The sequence below is a fragment of the Petaurus breviceps genome, unplaced genomic scaffold (genome assembly GCF_028583685.1).
Source record: "Petaurus breviceps papuanus isolate PSGF00001 unplaced genomic scaffold, PetGlider_PUasm1.0 126, whole genome shotgun sequence".
Lineage (NCBI taxonomy): Eukaryota > Metazoa > Chordata > Mammalia > Diprotodontia > Petauridae > Petaurus > Petaurus breviceps.
The window spans coordinates 21,851,719-21,874,841 of NW_027185655.1; the positions used below are offsets into that span (position 1 = coordinate 21,851,719).

A 23,123-nucleotide genomic window follows, 5' to 3' on the forward strand; every position below is an offset into this window, starting at 1 on the left:
AAGACATTATAGAGAAAATCCCTTTTGAAAGACTAGAACTCTAATCAATGTGATGATAAACCTCAAGTCCAGAAGTCTTAGGAAAAAAATTCCTCCAATCAGCTCTTATCAGAGAGATGACAGATTTAAAGCACAGAAGGAGGCATACATTTTTGGACATGGACAATACAGGAAATTTTTGCTGAATTATGCATATATTATGAAGGTTTTCTTTTTTAAAACTGTTCAGTGGGGAGTAGGAGTGGTTCCTATTAAAAATCTCCACTGCTATAAATATTCTGCTACTGAAAATGATCTGAAATTATCTCAGGTAAATTTAAATATGAGCAAAAATTATTTTCTAGACTTTTATAATTTTTCCTTGTAACTCAGATAAAACCATTGGTTATTATTCTGCAGGTTACTTCTAGCAATCACAGAAAATTCAATTGCAAAAGAAAAAAGGAACTATATGCAATTTATGTATATAAGCCCTGTGACATGTATCACAGGGCTTAAAATTACATAAATTGCATAATTTAATGAATACATCTTTACATAGCTTTTCCTGTAGCACACCAGTGCTTTCTTATACGGATTCTTTTTTAAAAAAAATGTTATTTCTGCCTCCTTAAGTCAGATTAAAAAAAGAAAAAGGAAAACAGTATACATTTGAGCTTAAAACTGCACTAAAACCTTTGGGACACTCTATATATACAACATGCACTAGATTTCATTAATTTGCCATCAAAATTGTTTTCTGACTATCATGATAAAATGAGTACAAATGTTTATAAAGACTGAACTAATTCAACCTGATATAATAGTCGGCATCTACAACATTTAGAGCTACAATATAAATGATTACCAAAATGCTTAGCACAGATGTGATAAATGTGGCAGTAATGGATTCCAGTTTAATCAAATACACTAATCTTTTAATTTGACATTTATTACCCTAATTTCATGACAGGAGGAAATCAGACAAAACCACAGCAACATGTGACGACAGATGATCAAATGACTGTATATCTTGTATTTTATATACATCCATTAAGTGTGGAAGAACACAAATAACTCATACAGTCCTTCTCAAATAAATCTTTCAATCCAAAGAAAATGTAAGAATAATTAAACAGAACCAAATGTAAGGATCCCTTTTTTGTGGCCTCATTTCCTGATCACAGACATGAGTGCAATGAATTTAGATGACAATGGGCTCAATAACTAGAAAAGTGTATTTTCGCCTGGTGAGAATATGCTTTAATATATTACCTTGAAAAGTAATTATGTAAAATAAAAATGAGAATGAGTTCAGTTTACAAAATGAGCATGAAGCTCCCATTTAGTCAATGATATTCAGGAACAAGAGGACAGTGTACAAATACTGCTAAGGAAGGAAGGAAATTACAATTACAAAACACTATACTTTTAAATGAAGCTAAGAGTATTTAGCAGGGGTATGAGGTAGGGTCAGGGTGGGGGAGAAAAGAGGATATTTGGGCAGAAAGAGATGTCACAAAATTTCAAAAATAACCATTTGGGTGGGGGGAAGGGATAAGGGCAGAAGCTATAATGTGAACATTTCAAGCTAAAATATCAAGATAATCAGCAGGAATAGACTGTTTCAGACTATGGTAAGCAAGAATATGAACTCTGGTGGCCAGTTCTCAATATTAATGCTTCAAATAAATTATAGATGAAGATAATACTCTACTTTTTATTTAAACTTTATGCCATAGAGGTATCTGTGACCTTGTTTTTCTCTTTGGGTAACTGCATTTTTCTAAAAGTATCCTTTCTTTGGGGCCGAGATGACATGTGAGAAGAAACTAAGGGTAGGTGCTCAAATAGGTAAAAGTAGAAGGGGTGAGTGTTGGACTTAGAACAAGGACAGGCTTGGGTGTGAACCCCACCTCTGACACTTACAAACTGTATGGCCATGGACAAGTAACTTAAACTCTCTAAACTACAAACCCTTCACTCAATACCTGTAAGTACCTACCATATGAGGTTTTGTATAGATCCAATGAGATAATGTATGCAAATTACATTTTAAGTTTTAAAGTCTTAAAAGAGCTAAAGCTTAAAAGTGTACTAAGGCTTTTGGGATACACTCCATAAACATATATCATCATTAATATGAAAAGTTTCATTCTGAGTTTATCCTGATAAAGTAAGTGAAACTAAAATTTCCACAAAGCTCTTTAAGGCTGCCATAAATACATGAGCTAATATGGAAGGTTCAAAAGAAATCAGGAGCTAAAGAAAATCAGGAAAAGTCTGTTCTACCAAACATGGCGTAACTTGGGCTTTCCTCTCTGTACTACGATTTCATAGGTTTATGTATAGAAATATGATTAATACAAATGGATGTTTCTATTCTCTTGGCTTAAGAACAAAGAGAATAAAAGGTGATAGGAATGAAAAAGAAACAATAAATATGGTTACAATTCATGTAAATGCAGTGGATTGAATCAATTTTTTAATGATGTTTTTAAAGTATTTGTAGTAATTTATATACTTTGTATATATATTTTTGTATTTATTTGTATATATATTTGTATATATATACATTTATTTGTGTGTATGTATATATACATATAATTTATAGTAATTAAATATACTTAGATGGATTTACAAACTGTGTAAGCATTCTGAAGAATATATAAATGCTGTGGGTAAAAATCTAACCAGAGAGAGGACAAGATATAGGAGTGTGAGTTTATAATTTAAACCTGGGCACAGCAAATTCCCTAAACACAGATTCACTATCCCCTGAAAACACCATCTACAGTCATATAAGGCAAAAAGAAATTCCCTGTAACTTCTCATATAAGAAAATGGTCAAACTTCCCCCACAATTTGACTACTAACAAGTAGTTAAGATGGCTTATATTGATACAAATGCATCTTGATCAGCCTAAAAAAAAATCAATGACATGAGTCAACCCAAAAGATGAAGTTAATCGGAAATGTACAACACTCAGACCAGATTTTCCAAGAATACTGCAGCTCTCTCAACACTTACGGCTATCGTAGCATATGTTCCCAAGGGCTCTGCCCGTCTGAAGTAGTACTTCCTGGTCTTTGCAGTTCAGCAGTTGGACCAAAGGGGGAATCAAACCAGCCTCCACACACGGGAGCCGCATAAACTCTGCAAATGATGGCAAGAATTAAAATGGAAGAATTTTCAATTCATATAAGTCACCTCCCTTAGGAAGTATGGCTTCCAGTGATTAAAGTGCTTTGTGATTGAAGATTGTATTTCTACACAAAAATTACCCCATTCTCACCCCAACAAACGTCCTATAAAACATTTACATAATGAAGACTGTTCCCATGTTTTTCTGTTGCTGACTGATTTGCCAGAACTAAGAGGGTCTTAATTGATTTTTCACTGCAGCTAATTTAAAATTCCCAAATAATGATTAAGTATGCATTGGGAGCAACATCTACAGCATAAGCGAGAGAAAAATTGGCAACATTCATTCTATGACCTTGGAAATTAAATAAAAATTCAAAGCATTAACCAAATTGCAAATTATTCAATAGTACTGCAGATGTACATTAAGCCATCAAGCTGTCTCCCTTATTATACAAAGGCTCTTAAGAAAGCAAAATGACAAGTCAACAAAAAGTTGTACCAGTAAACCATTTTTAAAAAAAGTACTTCTTCAGTAACTCAAAATCTGGCGGAAACAAACGATGTAAATCTGAAGTTAATAAAGCATTAAAAAAAAAGAAGAAAAGAAAATATATTAAGCATCTGGAGAAAAAAAAAGTACTTCTTCTTTCTTAAGATGTGGGACTGTCACCTAGCCCCCACCTCTTTGTGAATGCTGCTATGAAAGCTCACTCATAATCTACCATCTTTGTTCTCAAACTTAGAACATTACATGAGTATAGGAAAAGTCCAGCCCATGAACTTTTTTATGCTATTCAAGTAATTTCCTTTAGCACTGCTGGAGTACTATCCTTCATTCTTCAACTGTCAGGCAAACCACTAACAGAGGAATGACACTTCAATTTTTTACAGTTTTTTATGGTGGATAGCTTCACCTGAACAATAAGCATTAGACTAAGAGTTAGTCGGTGTGAATCTGAGTGTCAGCTTTATCATTAACTAGCTGCTGGATCTTGGGATCTCATCTTTGCTGAGCCTCAGTTTCCTCATATGAAAAATGATGGGACAGATACAGATATATCACCTATCTGGATGCTGCTGACTCCCAGGTCATTCTCTTTCCTTTCTACAAGGATTTACACTTGTCTTGGTTTTCCTCTCCCTTCCCTTCCATTCCATCTCCTTTTATTTGGGGACTTCAGTACACATGATAATGTTTCCTCACTGGGCTCCTCAAGTCCCAATTGTAATTCTGCCATATTTAGGGAGAGTCACACTCTTGATTCACTCTCAGGGCTGAGAACTCCACTTCCTTTAACTGACCATAATTTCCTATTCTTCCATTTCTCCTTGTGCCTCATTCTTCCTAAACCTGTACATAGTCTCACCGTGACTCCCATCAATCAATATGCATTTATTCAGTGTCTACTACAAGCTAGGTATTGTGCTAAGCATGGGGATGTGAAGAAAGTGATAAGTATATAAAGAACATATATAAAGTTAATACAAGGTAGCTTTGGGAGGGAGGGCACTAATAGCAAAGAGGATGAGGAAAGGCTTCATGTAGAAGTCTTGAAAGAAGCCAGGGATTCCAGGAGGTGCAGTTGAGGATGGAAAGTGTCACCCGCATGGCAGACATCAAGTGCAAAGGCAAAGAGATGGGAGAGCTTTGTATGTATGGAGCGGAAAGTAGACCCACATGGCTGGAATGTAGAGCATATGGAGAGGAGAAATGTATAAGATGACTGGGAGGGGGCCATGTTGTAAAGAGCCGTACATGACAGAGAGAGGAGTTTGTAGTTGACTCTAGGGAGTCAGTGGAATTTATTGAGGAGATGAGTAACATGATCAGTTCTATGCTTGAGGGAAATCACTTGGCTGGCTGTATGGAGTAAGGGCTGAAGAGGGGAGAGGAGACCAATTAGAAAGCTCATGCAGTCATCCAGGTGAGAGGGGATGAGGGTTGGAACTAGGATGGTGGCAGTGTAAGAAGAGGGGGACATAACTGTGGGATGCTATAGAAAAAGAAATGACAAGATTTGGCTAAGAATGGATACTTGGGGTGAGTGAGGGTGACGAGTCAAGGACAATACCAAGGCTGAAAACTTGTATGATTAGTGTCCTCAACAATAATCAGTTGTGAAAACTCACCATTTGCTGGTGTAGACTTGGAAAATCCAGAGTTAATTCCACAACACAATGGTAAATTTATAATGTTTTATCATTGTATGTAAATTCATATTGTTATAAATCATTCTGTAATTAGCTATATGACTATAAATACATAATTTTATAACTTATGAACATATTTACTCTCCCATTTCCATAGAAAACTCATGAATGATTTTGCTCCATGCTTCTGCTAGTTGTTTATAAAGCATAACTATTGCTAGTTGCACATTAAGTGTCTACATTTTGGAGGGGGGGTCTGTAAGACTAATTATAGCTATAATGCGGTCTTACGATTTTCTTACATCTTTAGTTGGATACAAAGAAATGATCTACTCATACTTTAGCACCCTTCTTGGTCACCTCAAATCTTTAACTGAAAATTATCTAGTAGGAAATAAGTCAATAAGCATTTATTAAGTACTTACTACATGCCAGGCAGTGTGCAAAAAGGAAAACATGGCTTGTGCCCTCAGGGAGTTCAAAGTGTAATGGGGGAAACAACACACAAACAACTATGTACAAACAGGACATATACAGAGTGGGTGGAACGGAATTTCAGAAGGAAGGCACTGAGTGTATATATGTGCGTGAGTGTGTATGAGTGTATATGTGTGTGAATCAATGTGAGTGTGAGTGTGTGTGTCTGTCTCGGGGAGGAGGGGAAATGGAGCACCAAGAAAGGTCTCCCACAATTGTGGGATTTGAGCTGAGTCTTGAGGGAAGCCAGGAGGCAGAGGAGGGGAAGAAGAACATTCCAGGCATGGAGGACAGCCAGGGAAAGGAGGGTCATTATGAGAAACAGCTAAAAGGCAGGTGCTCTTGGAGGGGAGTAAAATATAAAAAGACTGGAAAGACAAGTGGGGGGGGGGAAAGGTTGTGATGGGCTTTAAAAATCAAAAATAGGAGCTTATATTTGTTCCTGGAGGAAACGAAGAGCCCCTGGAGTTTACTGAGCAGGGAGTGACATGGTCAAACCTATGCCTTAGGAAGATCAGTACCAAAGTGGTGATGGATCATATTCTGAGGCTGGGAGACCAACCAGAAGGCCACTGGAGTGGCCCAGGTTTCAGGTGACAAGACCCCACACCAAGGAAGGATCTCTGTGTACGGAAAGATAAAGCTGTATTTTAGAGATGTTGGGAAAGCAGAAAGAATCAGACTTGTCAGGTGTCTGGATGTGTGCAACAGTATAAGAGAGGAGTAATGGGAGATATTAAGGCTGCAAGTGTGGGTGACGGGGAGTACAGCCGTGCCCTAGAGAGGGTCTGGAAGAGGGGAGGGTTTAGTGGGGCAGGGAACACACTGCGTTCTGTTTTGGACATGGTGACTAATGAGAGATATCAAAGAGGCAGCCTGTGATGTAAGTCTGGATGGAACTCAGGAGAGATCTCAGAATCATCTTCATAATGACACTAACCATAAGGGAACAAAGGAGATCAAGAGAAACAAGGAGAAGAGAGCCCAGGACAGTCTTCAGGGATAATGATGGTTAGTGAGTGTGACCTGGATGAAGAACCAGCAATGGTGACTGAGAAGGAACAGTCAGACAAGTCAGGAGGAGAACCAGGAGGGGGTAGAGTAGTCATCACAAATACACAACAGCATTCTCTATTGTGTCATTATAATTGACTTGCAATATGAAGCCACTCATTACAACTTGAGCTAAAATATAATTAACATTTGAGGACATTAGTAAAGCTTTCAGTGTGGTTCAGCACATTCAGTAAAAAATATTCAAGGCAAGCCCAGGAAGCCTATAGCTGTGTCCTTACTAAACCTGGATCAGTTCTAGGGGCATCTTACCTACTCTGAAGCAGTACCAAATCTCTCCAGAGCTTCTCAAACCACCTCTTGGGGCTCCCAAATACTTTCAACCCACCAACAGTCTTATGAACTTTTAGGACCAACCTGGATTTACAGGCATTTGCCACAAAATTAAAATAATCCAAGCAAAATAATGTAACTTTCACTGAGGTCAGCCAACTTTCAGGTACTAGTAATGAAGCCATGGCTTAGTATGGCGGAATCTTTGGAAGTACTAAAAAAACTATTGATAAATATCCTGAAAAGAGTTAGGAACATAGTGAAAACACAATTAGGGATTACTGCAGTTAGATTAGAATACAATGGATGCAGGTATTGCATCATGTCATCTGCCATGGAACATAAGCTTCTTGAGGACAGAGGCTGTTTCATTTTTGTTCCTGTATCTCTAGGGGCTAGTAAGTTGCCTACCACACCGTAGGCATTAAATGCTTGTTGATAGACTGTCAAATGAAGCCACAAAGTCTACTCTATGTTTTACAGTGCTTTATTTGATGCAACTTATTAGTTTTTCTGAAGGCAATTATAGAGAGCCTGAAACATTTGGGTTCATCAAGGCTAAGGCTATCACATTCTTTTTTTTTTTTTTATAAAAGCAATTGGGGTTAAGTAACTTGTTCAAGGTTGCACAGCCAATTATTTTGTGTGGGTGTTAAGGATCTGACGCCGGAACCGATCCCAGGTCTCCTGACTCTGGGGCCGGCGCTCTTACTCACTGAGCCACCTGGTCACCCCCCCACCCCCAAAAAAAGGCTATCACATTCTTGCTGTCAATTCTTCCATTATGCTTTATCCCATTAATGAATTTTGCATGCTAATCAGGAGAACCAATCAAGTTGATTAAATAAATATTTTAGGCCTTCATTCTGTCTCAATATGGCTATTCCAAAAAAGAGTCCTGTTATAGGTCTGGCCCATAAGCATGGGCTAGATTAAGAATTAAGTCATTTCTTTGTGACAGTCTTTAGATCTGTATTAAACAGTGTTTTCTATCCTTGATAGGAACAGCGAGGCAGAATGTATAACTCAGTTACATAAAGAAGAGTTACAGGAACAGCAGAATAAACCAAACTGGGAAAATAAGGAATTTACTTAGCTGCTGAGCAATCTAGACTATGATATGAGAAGTAATTCTCTGTCTGAAAGACAATATGTCAGTGAAGAATTCAAATGATCCTTTGGTAAAAGATTTTTTTTTTTAGAAAAGTCTTAGAAATTTATCAAAAAAATAACAAAATTTTCTCTCAAATAATGCTCCAATGAATTAGTGAATGGGAAATATATGAATGGAATGACTATATAAGTACAGCCATTCTAAACAACTGTATGAGAAAAAAGATTCAACAGAGAGACAGATAAGGAGATAGAGTGACAGATGGAAAAATTGTCTACTCTATAAAAATAAAACATAAATAAAATAAAGCATACTGACAAGTGAGGTGCAAAACTGAAGATGTTCCAGCAGAAAAGTTCTTGAGGAAAACCTCACCATTTTTGGCTACTTCTGCTATGATGTTGGCTACTTTGGCTGTGCAGGGTGAGTGTGGAGTCAACAGACTGGCAAACAACTGAAGGATCCCACTTCCTTGGAGTTTTTCACTTGTCTCCATATCTGAAAAAGAAACCAGACAAAGAGTTTCAATGGCAGACAGTCTGCAGTGTGAAATTTTATAATCGTTATCAAAAAAAGGATGTGTAGAAAATATCAAGTATATGACTTTATATCCTCAGTGCTTAGTACAGTGACCAGCACATAGTAGGTGTTTCATAAATATTTAGTGAGATGAACTAACATGAAAATTCTCCAAAAAACCTGGGTAGCCCAAGTTCAAAACCCATTCTATGAAAGAGAAATAAATTCTGTGTGCATCTTGATTTAAATGTTTATGCCAAATCACATTCAGGAATAACAGTTGTGACACATGCGCCAAAAGATGAATAATAACTCATTTTGAGCATTCAGAGTAAAAAAAACCAAAGCATTCTTGATGAATGCATCATTCCGAGGCCAAACTTAATTTCCAGTGTAATTCCAGCCTTTTGTCCTCGTGGCTGAGTGTTTTCCTGGCGTCTCTTCTTTCCATACTTACAACTATAATGGTATGCTGCACTTTGGGTAACTCGTCTCCCCTATAATTGAGTAACAGCCTTTCTGGAAACCAATGGCAATTATAATGAGTGATAGTCTCACCCTGGGTCACTTTATAGGAATGTGTTATGGGATGAGACCATGACCAAATACAACTGTGAGGGCATTGCACGACTCACTCCAAACCACAAAGGAGGCAGTGAAACAGCAAGCAGCAGAACATGCTATCTGTATTGTTTGGTAACACACACACACACACATTCACCCCTCTTCCCTCCTCTTCCTTTCTTCTTTTCCTACTACAGTGTGAGCTTCTTGAGAGCAAGGACTATGTTTCTGTCTTTCTTTGTATCCTCAGTACTTAGCACAGTGTTCAGCATATAGTAGGTGTTTAACAAATGCTTGCTAACTGATAGGCTGCCCAAAGGAGAAGCAGCTGGTGTTTTAACAGCCCTGCTGGGAATTAAAGCAACAAAAAAGGTTAATGTCTCACATTGAGGATAGATGCTTGTCAAGAGGGAGTTGGGCTAGGTGACTTCTAATGTTTTTTTCAACTCAAAATCCATGATCCTACAATCTCCTCCATTCCTTCCAGCTGAAGGCAGTGAGATGCAGGGGTAAAAGCAGGTAATGGCACAGTGAATCAATATTATTGGTCCATTAGCAAATTAAATAGATCAGCCACACTGAGCCCCAATTTCATTTGGTGACTAAATAATGACAGAGTAGATAGAGAGACAGACTTGGAATTAGGAAGGTCTGAGTTCCAATGTGACCTCTACTTACTAGCTCCTTAGTTTCTTCACTTGTAAAACAGGGATAGTAACAACACCTACCTCTTAGGGTTGTTGTGAACAGAAGATGAAGAATCTATAAAGTCCTTTGCAAATCTTAAGCTAATATAGACATATGTGTGTATGTATATACACACACATGTACACAGACACACATATACAGGGATGTAGATATAAATACTGTATACATTCACCTGAAACCCTGTCTTGCTCAGGACTACAATAAAATGAATGTCAATTTAATTGATGTAACATTTGTTTTATTTTACTCCCCTCCCCCAATTAAATTCTGTCCATCCCACCTCCTCACCTTCCTTTCCCTAACAAATTGGCACCTGAATTGAGTAGAATTGTGGAAAACATGTGAAGTGCAAATCAAACAAGGGTCGATCACAGACTTAGAGTTGGGAGAAACCTTAGTCATGATCTAGTCTAGGAGTTCTTAACTTTTGTTTGTGTCACAGACCCCCTTTGAATGGTTAAAAAAAAGACTATGGACTCCTCGAAACAATGTCTTTAAAGGCATAAAATATATTTAAGATTACAAAGCAAGACAATTATGTGGAAATGCAGTAACAAAAGTATTAAACACAAGTTTCCAGACTCTAGGTTAGGGACCCCTGATTTAGTCCAACCCACTCCTTCGAAAGGGAAGGAAACTGAGACTCCCTTAAGTGACTTATCCAAAGGTCACACAGGAGGTAAGAAAAAAAGCTGAAATTTGAAACTAGTTTCTCTGGCTTGAAATTGAGTACTCTTTCTACTATACCATGAAAACAAAGGAGAATAACAAAATCCAAACTTTATGTTGACATTTCCAGGACAAATAAGGAAATAAGATATTTACTTATACAAGATTCCTTTAAAATCCACCTCAAATTATACTACGTGGTTATATTTTTTGGTTCCTTCAGATAAGTATACCAATTGATTTTATGACACAGAGATTGCTAGAGTACTGGTGTTTGGGTGGTGGCTTGTGATCAATTAAAAGGAAAGAAAGTGAATCTCAGAGAAACGGCAAGGAAAATGACCAACAGCTGAGGCAATAGTCAAGGCCTAAGCTTAGGCATTAGATGCTCTAAATTCAAAATTGATTATTTCATCAATCCTCTGAGTACAGAGTGGTAATGACTACATAAACTCGCTTGCTGCTGTATGATTTCCCATTTATCTAAGAACTAGGAAATTTTATTAATAGCTATCTTTCATCAATTCCAAGGATGTCGTGTTACTTACTTTATAAAGAAAAGCTACTTCTTGGAAGTGCCATAAAATAAAATAAAAAAAGTTTCTCAGTATGAGAAAGCCAAGATAATGTCTTTACCCCTCTAATATGAATAATCCATTCATATAAACACCTTTTATTCTACTTTCATACACTTAGTGATATTTCCAGTTTCTGCACTCACTCCCTTACTGGAAAGGCATTCAATCGTGGTTGGCTGTGGTAGCGATGTTGGTTGCTTTCGCTTATCTTTTCCTTTGGTATAAGAGAAGGGCCATTTGTTGATAGTGTGAAAAGGAGAAAGAATTTCGGGGCATCAGTCTTACTTGATACAATGCATGCTTTAACTGATAAATTGATACAAGCAACTTCTTTCTAACAATGAAAATCTCCACTTGCTCTGCAATTTACAGTATTAGGGAACAGACATGGGCACTGAGATGTAAAGCAATTTGTCCTGAGTCCCATGGCCAGCATGGGTCAGACACAGGACTTCAAGCCTGGGTCTTTCTATCTTAGGGAAGTTTTCTACAAATTGTATCCCACTGACTGTCCAGAAATCAGTTTGATGTAAAACAAAAGGCATTAATAAAACCTAAACTATTTCCTTTTTCACATTATGTGAGGTTAGGCAATGAGATGCAAGGGAAAAAGTGGTAACTTTGGAGTCATCAGGTTCTATCAACTTATGGACCTATTTGAAAATGGGTAAATCATCCAACTTTTTTGAATCTGTTTTATCATCTGTAAAATGAGAAGACTGGACTGGAGGGCTGGATCCTGCCCCTAAATCTATCATCCCTATGGTAATTTTGAAATTTTAAATGCTAAAATCAACAATCTATTTCACATGACTCCTAGACTTGGTACGGCTCCTATGAACCAGTCACGTATTTAAGCTCAAAGGACTACACACAAAGATGCCTTTTGTGTACACATCAAAGAGAGCACATACTTAATATTTTTACTATGAGCTTTACAACAAACATGATCATTTCTATATCAAAGAAAACAGAAAGTGAACGCTATATGAACCATGAAGCTCTGTTACAAACTACTTGTTTTTTTAATGTAGTAGTACCAGAACCATCCAATTCATCTCTCTCTTTCTAAACATCCTTCTACTCTATTCAGCATATTTTTAAAAAAAAATGTTTCATCAATGGTCTTTTCTTTCTCTTTTCTTGGCATTAATATCACTCTTCATTCACTCTGCCTTTTAACCCATCCCCACCCCACCCCACCCTTACTGATGGATAGTCCTTTTGTTTCCAGTTCTTTTTTGCTTAAAAAACAAAAAGTGTTATAAATACTTTTCTCCAAATGGGTCCTTCCTTCTTATGTTAATTAACCTGGAGGGGGAGGAGGTGAGGGTGGGGGGGGGCCTGACAGGACTAGAGTAGGATTGCTGGTTAAGTGAGTTTATGCCCAGTCTAGTGTCCTTTTGGGAACAATCCCAAGGGACTTTCCAGGATAGGCAGATGGAGTGCATGACCCCACCAACAGGGTCCAGAAGTACTGGTAGTCCCAAGTCCCTCTAAGGGCCATCACTCCCCTTGCCTGTCATCTTTCCTAGTGTGAAAGCTGTGAGACAGAGCATCAGAGTTGTTTAAATGTGCATTCAGCTTGTTACTAGTGACCTAAGGCATTTTTTTCCATATACATGTTGATAATTCCCTTTTCTTTTGTGAACTGCAGGTTTATAGCCTTTGATCACTCTTATTAGGAAATAGGAAAGCATAAACTTTTAAAAAATTAATTAAATTTATTAATTGTACAACAGACTCTAGGCATCTTTATAAAACTTTAATTCACAATATGTCCTCCTCCTGTGGCAACGATTTGTTTTACATGATTTAGTGTTGTGTTCATAAGATTTTGACAAAGATTCTTTAATTTTTCATCATGAAATCACACATTGCACGGATAGCATGAGCTTTAATAAATAGTACTTTCTTAAGCCTAGTCAGTAGCTTTCTTTTATTACAGTTAAGTTTTTTCAATGAACAAAAATCTATTTTTCTCCCCCTGCCTCTCCTTATTGGGGAAATAACAACCCAAAACACTTGTGACAAATACACAGTCAAGCAAAACAAACACCCAAATTGGCTGTGTCCCAAAACCACAGTCGTGAATATAATTCTGAAGGTATCGCCCTTCTGGAAGAAAGTGGGTCATTTGCTTCCATCTCGTCCTCTCAAATCTGATTGGTCACAGTCCCTAAGTCTTTCAGAGTTCCCTTTACAATGAAGTTGTTGCCGCACAAACTGTTTTACTGTAGGTAACTTCACTCTGCACAGACTCAACTGAGCAAACGCCTTCAGCCAAGATGCTCTAACTTTCCTTTATTTTCATTCTTTCTCTGAGAACATAACACCTAAGATCTAGGAAGTGATGATTGCTGGCAGAAAGAACAGAACGAACTTTACTAGCTTTTAGAAAATACTTCCATTCTCTGATCCTCACGACAAGATGAAGTGGGATCCTGAAACTCTGGCTGATGCCACCTGTTAACAACAGGAAGGTAGGTAGCAACAGTCACATGGGATCAGATATGAAGCTGGGATGATGGAGCATGCGTGAAGGGGAGCAGTTTACTGAAAACCACCCATGCACATCTTATTTTGATGGTAACTGAAAGAACAGGTTAAAAATAAGAGTGGAATATCACAGGCAGGGTATATGTTTTGAAAGAAGGAAGCAAGGATTATTCAGCCTAGTAACTGAAGAGATTTTCCACAGATTAAAAATCGTGAAAGATGAGAAATATCAACCACAACAACAAAATAATAGTGACAATCATAGTTAACAGTCCACATTTGTATCACACCATTGCTCTGGCAAGGTTTTGCATCTCTTTGCCAAGCTGTTAATTCTCTTTCTAATTCTTTCTTCCACAGTGTCTATTTCTTTCCAGTTTTCCCCTCAAGCACTCTCATTTCATTTATAAAAATATTTTGATATCTTTTAAAATTTTTGTTTTTATCTCTTCCAGTATTTCTAGTTGCATTTTTGCCCAAGCTGTGTTTTTTTTTTTTTTCCTAAGACTTCACTTGTAGATGTTTTGGAGTCATTCTCTTCTGGGGCTGTGCCTTGAGCTTCCCAGGTACCATAATATCTCTTTCTAGTGGGATTTTTGCTGCTGTTGTTTGCTCATTCTTCCAGCCCACTCCTTGTCTTCAGGAGATATTAGAGCAGGGCTCTGCAGCACTTTTGGAGAGAAAGTTCTGGCCACGCTGTTGCTTTCTTGGGCTACTGTTGTATTATTCCAGGATCTCAGGGAAAGGCTGAAGACCTGTGAACTTTCAATGCTCTTGACAAGCAAAGTCTGACTGCTGTCCCGTTGGTCTGAGTTCTACAAGTTCTTGCATTGGTTTTTGTCTGAGCAAGAACAGACTATTGCTGGACTCAGTCCCTATCAGCCAGCTGGAAAGCTCTGCTGGCTCAGAGTATCAGAATTATAGGCTCCTCTTTGGTTTGGGATTTCTGCCCTGGTTATTCCTCTGCAGGCTGAGCTAGATGCTGGAAATGATACCTGCTCTGTACCTGAGGTCTGTACCATACCACTCCTGCTGCTGGCTTCTGAATTTCCTTCTTTCTTAGTATACCACCCAGGGCCTCCCTACTAAGGAAAGTCACAGTTCTTATCCTTCCCTGGATCTGTGCCCTGAAACTGGGCAGTGGCTAACAAAGTTGCCCATCCTGTCCCCATCACAGGACCTAGAACATAGGTCTGGTGGCATCCCAGTATGGGACTAGGACCTCTTCTTGCCCTGGTGCACGGCTCTCCTGTGCTTGGAGTACTTGGAATATGGTGTGTTCCTGGTCCAACCCATTCCCAATGTCCAAAGACCTCTCCATCTGTTTCCCTACACTGAGCTGGGCTGGACAAATGACTCACAGTGACTCTTTCTGGAGTTCCCCATCGAAATTCAGTCTGATGAAATTTCTAGATTTTTTAAGAGGGATTTTGTGAAGGGAAGGTCACTGCACTGCTTCCCACAACCCTGCATGTTGGCTCTACCTTACTCCCACTGAAGATTTTTAGTAGGGTGGTGACATGTATTCATGTGCAGGCATATAAAAATATAAAATACAAGGATCCTCTTTCAAATCATGAAAAGAGAACATAAAACTCCTCTAAATAAATCAGTAATTAAATATAGTTAAAGTAAAGAAAGAGAAGGGGGGGAGGGGCGGTGGCTAGGTGGCACAGTGAATACAACATTGGCCCTGGAGTCAGGAGGACCTGAATTCAAATCCCACCTCAGACACTTGACACACTGGCCGTGTGACCTTGGGCAAGTCACTTAACCCCAATTGTCCTGCCTTCCCCCCTCCAAAAAAAAAAAAAGAAAAGAAAAAAGGGGCAGCTAGGTGGCGCAGTGAATAGTGCACCGACCCTGGAGTCAGGAGGACCTGGGTTTGGATCCGGCATCAGACACTTAACACAAAAAATAGCCATGTGACCTTGGGCAAATCACTTAACCCCAAATGCCCTCCAAAAAGCAAAAAAAAAAAAAATTTAAAGAAGAAAAAAAAAGAGAAAGAGAAGGGATAAGGGAGAGAAGGTAAAATTAAAAGGATGGAAGAGATAAAGAAAAGATTAGAGGACAACAGAGTCCAAGATGGATAAAGAGAAATAGATGTATCAAGAAGCAAAGGGCAAGAGGCACAGAGACTCGAGGAGAGGCAAACATCCCCAGGCACACATAGAAAAAAGATAAACTAATGCTAAGAGGAGCGGAACTTCTACGGAGTAACTCTCTTAAACCTCTCTGAGGCAGCTAAGTGGATTGAATGCTAGGGTGGAATCAGGAAGCTCTGAGTTCAAATCCTGCTTCAAACACGAGTAGGCAAGTCACTTCCCCTCAGTGTGCCTCAGTTTCCCCATCTGTAACATGAGGGTGTGGGATCTCATGGGCTGCTAAGGGCCCTCCCAGTTCTGAATCAGGATCCTACAATAAATGCTGCTGATGACTTCAAAGTACAGGCATGAAATGAGGCTATCAACTCTGAGACCCAATACTTGCATTAGATGATCTCTAAGGGCCTTCCAGTGAGGATGACTCTACAAAGTCACCATGCTCCCTACTCGGCTAGGCTACCTAGCCACAGCTGCTTTACATCAGCATATATCTACGCAAACCACCAGATGTTCCTATCATGGACTTATTACTAACAGGGCGACAATAATTGTGAATTTGTATTTGCAGATCACTTTGTAGTTATAAAGTGCTTTCATGTTCATTACCTCATGTCTTCTAAAAGAAACAAAACTTGTCAGGTAGTATAAATGTATGATTCCATTTTACAGAGGAGGAAGCTGAGGCTGAGAAAGGTTCAGTACATTGTCCAAAGTCACAATGGTAAGTGGTCAAGCTGGATTAAAAAACCATGCTTTTGATTTAAAGTCCAGGGTTCTTCCTACAACTCCATTGTCCCTTCCAATAACTCTCTTGGCTTTCACTAGCTTTAACAGCTGCAGTGTATGTCCATACTCACTTAGTCTTTATTATAAAACATCTCCCAAAGAACAGACTTTGCTATATTTGCAGACGGATAAAGCTTTTCTCTGCCTCTTCAGCTTTCCTTTCTTCTGCCTTTTCCACCCACTCAAATTTATAACTCCATAGATCTCCAACTCTAAGCTCTAGGCCATCCATTATGCTTTAAGAATCCTGACCACCTTAAAACAACCCAAATCCTATAAAAACCACAAAAAGCAGTTTTGAAAAATATGATATTGCAGATTTAGACATAAAACCCCTAACTGTGGGTATCTGAACAAGTATTTAGGGTGCTATTTCCCTTGCCTGGCTCAGGAGGGTGAGCAGATAAGGTAGCCAGCCCTGACAGTCAAGGAGAACACCATGTGGTGGGATCTAGAATATGTGAACATTTCTCCACAGATGTCTCCTTAAAATGCTATTTTGTGCCCAGATAATTTGTGGGGGTTGAAACAGAAATGCAATTTAGGCAAAGAAACAAGACTTCACTTTTAGTCTAGCCATTCAGACTGAGGTCTCCCTGCTCTGCTCCCAAGACACATACTTTTAATTTGAAATGTGCTCTAATTTGGCAAATCAGCTGGGGACCACAGTAGCAAACATCATGAAATCAAGTAGCTATAGCTTCTCTTCTGATTTCCCAAAGGATCTCTTTTGAATAAGAATAAGGAACTATTCAGGGAAGGGAGAGGGTGAGGGAGAAGAAAAGGGAGAGGGAAAGAGAAGTAGAAAAAAGGGAGAGGGAAGGAGGAAGGGAGGGAAGGAGGGAAGGAAGGAGGGAAGAATGGAGGGAGAGAGGATGAAAGGGAAAGGAAGGAAGGGAGGATGAAAGGGAAAGGAAGGAAGGGAGGGAGGGAGGGAGGATGGAAGGGAAAGGAAGGAAGGAAGGAAGGAAGGAAGGAAGGAAGGAAGGAAGGAAGGAAGGAAGGAAGGAAGGAAGGAAGGAAGGAAGGAAGGAAGGAAGGAAGGAGGAAAGAGATTTACTGTGTTAGGCACTGCTTTAAGTGCTGGAGACAAATACAAACAGAAAAGGAAAGACAACCTTTTCCCTCAAGAAGCTTATGTTCCAAAGAAGGGAAATAAAAGTAGTAGGTTCCCCAAAGGGAAATAAAGGTACCAGGTGGGAGGGCGTAGTTTTGAAGTCTAAAGAAAGTCAGGAACAGAGCTGGGAGGGGAACTCTAAGCCTCATGGTACAGAGGTTCATTTATTTGGAACTTAGAATGCATTTTCCCATAGAAATAGTGTCCTAAGAATAAGGGGACGCTGGCTGGAGGGAAGCAGAGATGAGAACCTGCCAATTTCCAGATTATTTAAGTAAACCTATAAGATTAATTTAAGCTCCAACCAAGTAAGATAAAACATTACATAGCATTTACTTTAATTGCAAAGTCAACATACAAGATGTAGCAGATGAAGAGCACAGAAAACACTGAAGACCCTGAGCGTAGATGGAAAGGTAGCATGCACTGAGTCAGGACTGCTAGGCTTCAAGTCTCATCTGTGACCCAGCTGACTGTGTGAGGCTGGGCAAATCACTTAACCTTCGATGGTCCCTGGAAAATGTCTTTTGACTAAACTACAGAGCAGGTGCTGATACATATTGGTGGAGGGCACTTTCTCATTAGAAGTTCCCTTTACCAAAAAAATCAGAGATTTGTTAAAAAGACACAGACAGACAGACACACACACACACACACACACGCGCGCGCACACACACACACACACACACACACATACACACATACACACACACCCATGCTGAAGCCTCTGTGGCTGAAGACACATGCATGTCTCCCAGGGTCATATGACTAGATTACCAAATTTAAATTTGAGGACAAGTCACCATACAAATTATAATCAGGGCTGGCTATGTCTAACCCAAACAAATTCACACATGCAATTACCTTTTCTTCCAATCTTTCTTTTTAAACGATTTTTTTTCTTTTAAATCTATCAAGCCTGTCAAGCTTCCTCTGACAGGTTCTCCTGTTTTCCCAACCCTTTTTGTCAGCAGCTAAGCAGCATAGGAAGGAAACAATGCTCTGGATTTTTTCTTTGCACATTTACATAAAATTTCCAAGCCTCACCTTCTAAAAAGCAATCACTGTGATCTAGTTTTATGTTAAAAATAGATTTTTTTGTGACTCCAGCACTTCTGCATCATAATCTGAACAGTGTTTCAGTTGCCTATCTGATAAAAAAGGATAGTTTGGGTGGGGGGGATTGGAGGGGGGGGGTTGATCTCATAAATTTTCTACAAAAGGCCTCTTTCTACAAGCATCTGAGCACCTATTATGTACTAAGCACCGAGGACACAAAAATGAAACATCACGTATACAGAAAAGAAAATAGCACATATGTACAAAGTAATTTATAAAATGGAGGAGGGAGGAATCGAATAGGCTTCCTGTAGGAGGTACGCTTGTGCAAAGCATGGAATTTCAAGGGAAATGGAACAGTACAAGCCACTGTGATGGCCACACAGTGAATGAATGTTAGTACACATGGAAATGTGGCCTTTAAGCCTCCACAGATGTATGCACACAAACATACTTCCCATGTACAGACTTCCACATTTCACATCACATTTAGATAAATGGTTGTCTATAATTGTACTTACTTACCCATCATTATGTAAATATGCCTCTAGAGTTCAAAATAATAATATATTCTTTATAATAAAAGGATACTTTTAAATTCATGTTTTTAACAACAAGGGGCACCTGTTTTGATGGGTAAGAACTCTCTCCACTGCAGTCTATAACTTAGTAGATAAGCTTGCCCACTGATACACAGCTAAGAAGTGATAAGAATCACAATCTGAACCTAGTTCTTTCTGGCTCTGAGGCTAACACTCTACTGGACCAGGCTGTTCAATTTTTTTTAATGTATATAGTATAATTCTAATGTATATAAATATATTTGTTTGAAAGTGAATCTCTGAAAGTAAAATGAGAGTAGTCAACACAAAAGTAATCCAAGCTTTTTTAAACTTAAATGTGAGGGGGCAGAGGTTAGGTGGTGCAGTGAGTAAGAGCACCGGCCCCAGATTCGGGAGGACCTGGGATTGGTTCCGGCCTCAGGTACTTAAAACCCACACAAAAAAACTGGCCGTGTAACCTTGAGCAAGGTACTTAACCCCAATTGCTTTTAAAAAAAAACCCAAACTTAAATGTGAAGATGGTTATTTTTAATCAACCTCTCCTAGTCTCTCCATAATGGTGAAAGAGTTGGTCTCAAAGCCAGAAAGGAGAATCAGGGTTCAAATTCTGCCTCTGAGTGTCCCAGGCAAATCTCTAAGAATATAAAGTTGGGGTTGGGGATGTTGGGAGGTAGGGAAACTCTTTAGCAGGGGAAAATCCAACTTCCTCCCTCCCTGACCCTAGCCAACTCTGCAATCACTATTACTTTTCTGAATATTCAATAACTCTACATGTTTCCTACAAAAAGCTACTAAATCTCCACTGTATTCTTCTTCAAATTTTCTTGTCAAATAAAATTCAAATCCAGGAAACCACTGAAGAGTGAATGACTTGTTGAATGAGACCCTCTCCAAATTCACATGGGCCTGGACCCAAGTCCCTTTTTTCTTCTAGTTGAAATACAATAGAAGCTTGGCCAGTATAGATTGATAGTTATAGGAGGGACATAGGACCGTATCTCTTTTCATTAATTTTTTTTATTGATGCCTTTTGTCCTTATATAACAGTAATTTCTGGACTAAAAATACTCCCTGCCCCTCTTGACTGAAACTTCCTTTGTGACAAAGAAAAACTTAATTGTTTTTAAAAACATGTGCTATATTGACCACATCTAACAATGGAGTGTATACAATATCCTATTCTCATACTACCCCATCTTTTTGTCAGGAGGAGGGAAATATGCTTCATGATCTATTCTCTAAGACCTTCCTTGGTTTTTCCATCTGGCTTCTGACTCCAATTATAACTGAAACTGCTCTCTCCTAAATTACCAATGATACATTAATTGCCAAATCTAATAGCTTTTAAAAAAAAAAATCCTCTTTTGTCTTGACCTCTGCAGTATTTGACACTGTTAATTATTTTTGCCTACTAATATACTCTCTCTTTCTAGGTTTTCATGAAACTTTTCTCTCTTGATTCTTGTCCTACCTGTTTGATTGTTCCTGTCTAGGCTCCTCTGCAGGATTCTTCAGTCCTGTCCTTCCTCCTAGGTGTGGGGAGATACCCCCAGTCTTTTTTTCCTGGACACTCCTTGTTTCTTTCTCTGTTTCATTTGGTGATCTGATCAGCACCCATGGGCTCAGTTATCATCTTTAGACAGATGATTCCCAGATCTAAATATCCAGTCCTAGTCTTTCTTCTGAAGCTCCACTCCCACATCTTCATTTGCTGATTGGATATTTTAAACTGGATGTTCTGTAGATGCCTCAAACACAACATACCCAAAACAAATAATTTTCTTTCATCCCAAATTCTTTCCTGTTGCCAACTTCTCTATCATGTGTTAAGATATCACTAAAATCTTGTTTTTTCACCTTGGTGTCCTTGGCTACTCATTTTCATTCACCCACATATCTAATCTGTTGCCAAATAGTATCATTTCTATCTTCACAAAATGACTTAGATGTCATGTCTTCATTGACACAGCTGCCATCTTGGTAAAGGATCTCCTCCCCTCATGACTGGACCATTCCATTATCTTTCTAACTGGGTTCTCTGTTTCAACTCTCTCCCAATTCTAATTCATCCTCTATAGAGCTGACGATATAATTTTCCCAACGTGTAAATCTGACTATGACCACTCCCACGCAATTCAATAACCTCCAGGGGTTCACTATTGCCTCCAGGATCAAACATTAAGTCCTCCATATAATATTTAAGGTTCATCACTACCCGGCCCCTCCCTCACTCCCTCCTTTCCAGTATTGCTTCTCTTACTCCCCCTCCACATGTTTTTGCACACCTCTCTCCATTTCCTGTCTCCTTGCCTTTGTAATGGCTGCTCCCTATGGCTGGAACGCTCTTCCTTCTTGCTTCTGTATCTTGATATCAAGACTAAATTCAAACACCATTTTCCACAGGCTTTCGTGGTTGCCCCAGTCTCTCGAGTCTTCTACTGTGTCACCTTCATTGAATCTAGCATATTTGTCCTATACGCACCTATTTGTTTTCATGTTGTCTCCTGCACTAGTGTGCCAGTTCCCTGAGGGTAGGAAGTGTTTTTGAATTTTTGCCTTTCTGCCATCCCAAGCACTAACCACAGCAAGTGCTTATTAAATGCTTGCTGACTGCTTTGTCCAATGACTCAGATTCTGCTTCTGTTTTAGTGATCTCTTCATTGACACTACTGTGTCTGCTCATGTGTGTGTGCTTGCCTCTAGTTAGGTCAATGCATTAGTTAAAACAAATTCTCTGAATTCCAAATTCTTGTCATTTCTTATTAGGCAATGATGTTCCATCCCATTCCCTCAATCAATGGGCTGTTTCTACAGTTTTAATTCCTTGGGAATGCCGTTATGAAGAGATTGCTATACTTCTCTGTTTGATTTCTTGGGAATACAGGCACAGGAATGGGGTCACTAAGTCAAAGACTAGAGAGAGTTTAATCACTTGTTCTTCCAATTCTGATAGAACTTTACTACTACCAGAAACAGTGTAGTCAAATATGGGTAGTGGGAAACGATTAGGGAAGGAATCAGAAGGTAGGGTAAATGTTAGGCAGAGCCAGCCTCCCTCACAGTTCCTGAATTTCATGCCAATGATTCCTGCCTGTTATGAATAATATCATACTTATATAACACCATTTTAAAAGAACTTTTAAATGTATCATCTTACTGGATTCTTAAACAACATGATGTTATATAGGCAGCTATTATTATTACACCCATTTTATGGATATGAAGTTGAGACTCATCAATCCGATGTGATGAAGCTGGATCTGGGACTCAGGTCTTCTGACTCCTAACAGTGCTTTTTCTACTTATTACCATGGCCATTCAATAATATCTATGGATGATTTAATCCTCTTAAACTTAAAATATTTTGTAGGAGTAAGAACTAAAACCAATGGCTGCATGAGAGAGAAAAGCGGTATACTAGAAAGGCCTTTGAAATGACTTGAACCAAAAAGAAAAGAAAAAAGGTTTGTTGAATGACATTAGTTAATGAGGGCTCTGAAAAAGAGAAGCATGAGAGAGATCGGAGTAAGGCCTAGGAACAATATGATTAGGGATCTGAGACTGCTGAAATTTACCTCTGAAAAAAAGGAAAAGGAAGGACAATGAAACCACAGGGGGTAGAAAAAGGAAGGATGGAAATTAGACTTCTTCCTGTGGTTGTATCCATATACTTCCCTGAGATTCTGAGAGCAGGAAAAGAAGATCAGATGTAAAGACAAGCTAAGTGGGACTGGAGG

At 38.8% G+C, this 23,123-nt stretch overlaps 1 protein-coding gene across 6 annotated transcripts in view; it reads right to left on the reverse strand.

The window, feature by feature from the left end:
• The window catches only part of RAP1GDS1 (Rap1 GTPase-GDP dissociation stimulator 1), a 221,049-nt gene that overhangs the window by 102,312 nt on the left and 95,614 nt on the right, over positions 1–23,123 (reverse strand). For 5 of the 6 annotated variants that reach the window (XM_069094364.1, XM_069094356.1, XM_069094347.1 and 2 more), the window contains exons 3-4: positions 8,592–8,714; positions 3,011–3,136 (exon numbers count right to left, since the gene is read on the reverse strand). In XM_069094364.1, coding sequence (XP_068950465.1) covers positions 3,011–3,136; positions 8,592–8,714 — 249 coding nt within the window. Of the gene's footprint in view, positions 1–3,010; positions 3,137–8,534; positions 8,715–23,123 lie in introns of those variants that run through there. The other variant, XM_069094372.1, reaches the window with a different exon arrangement.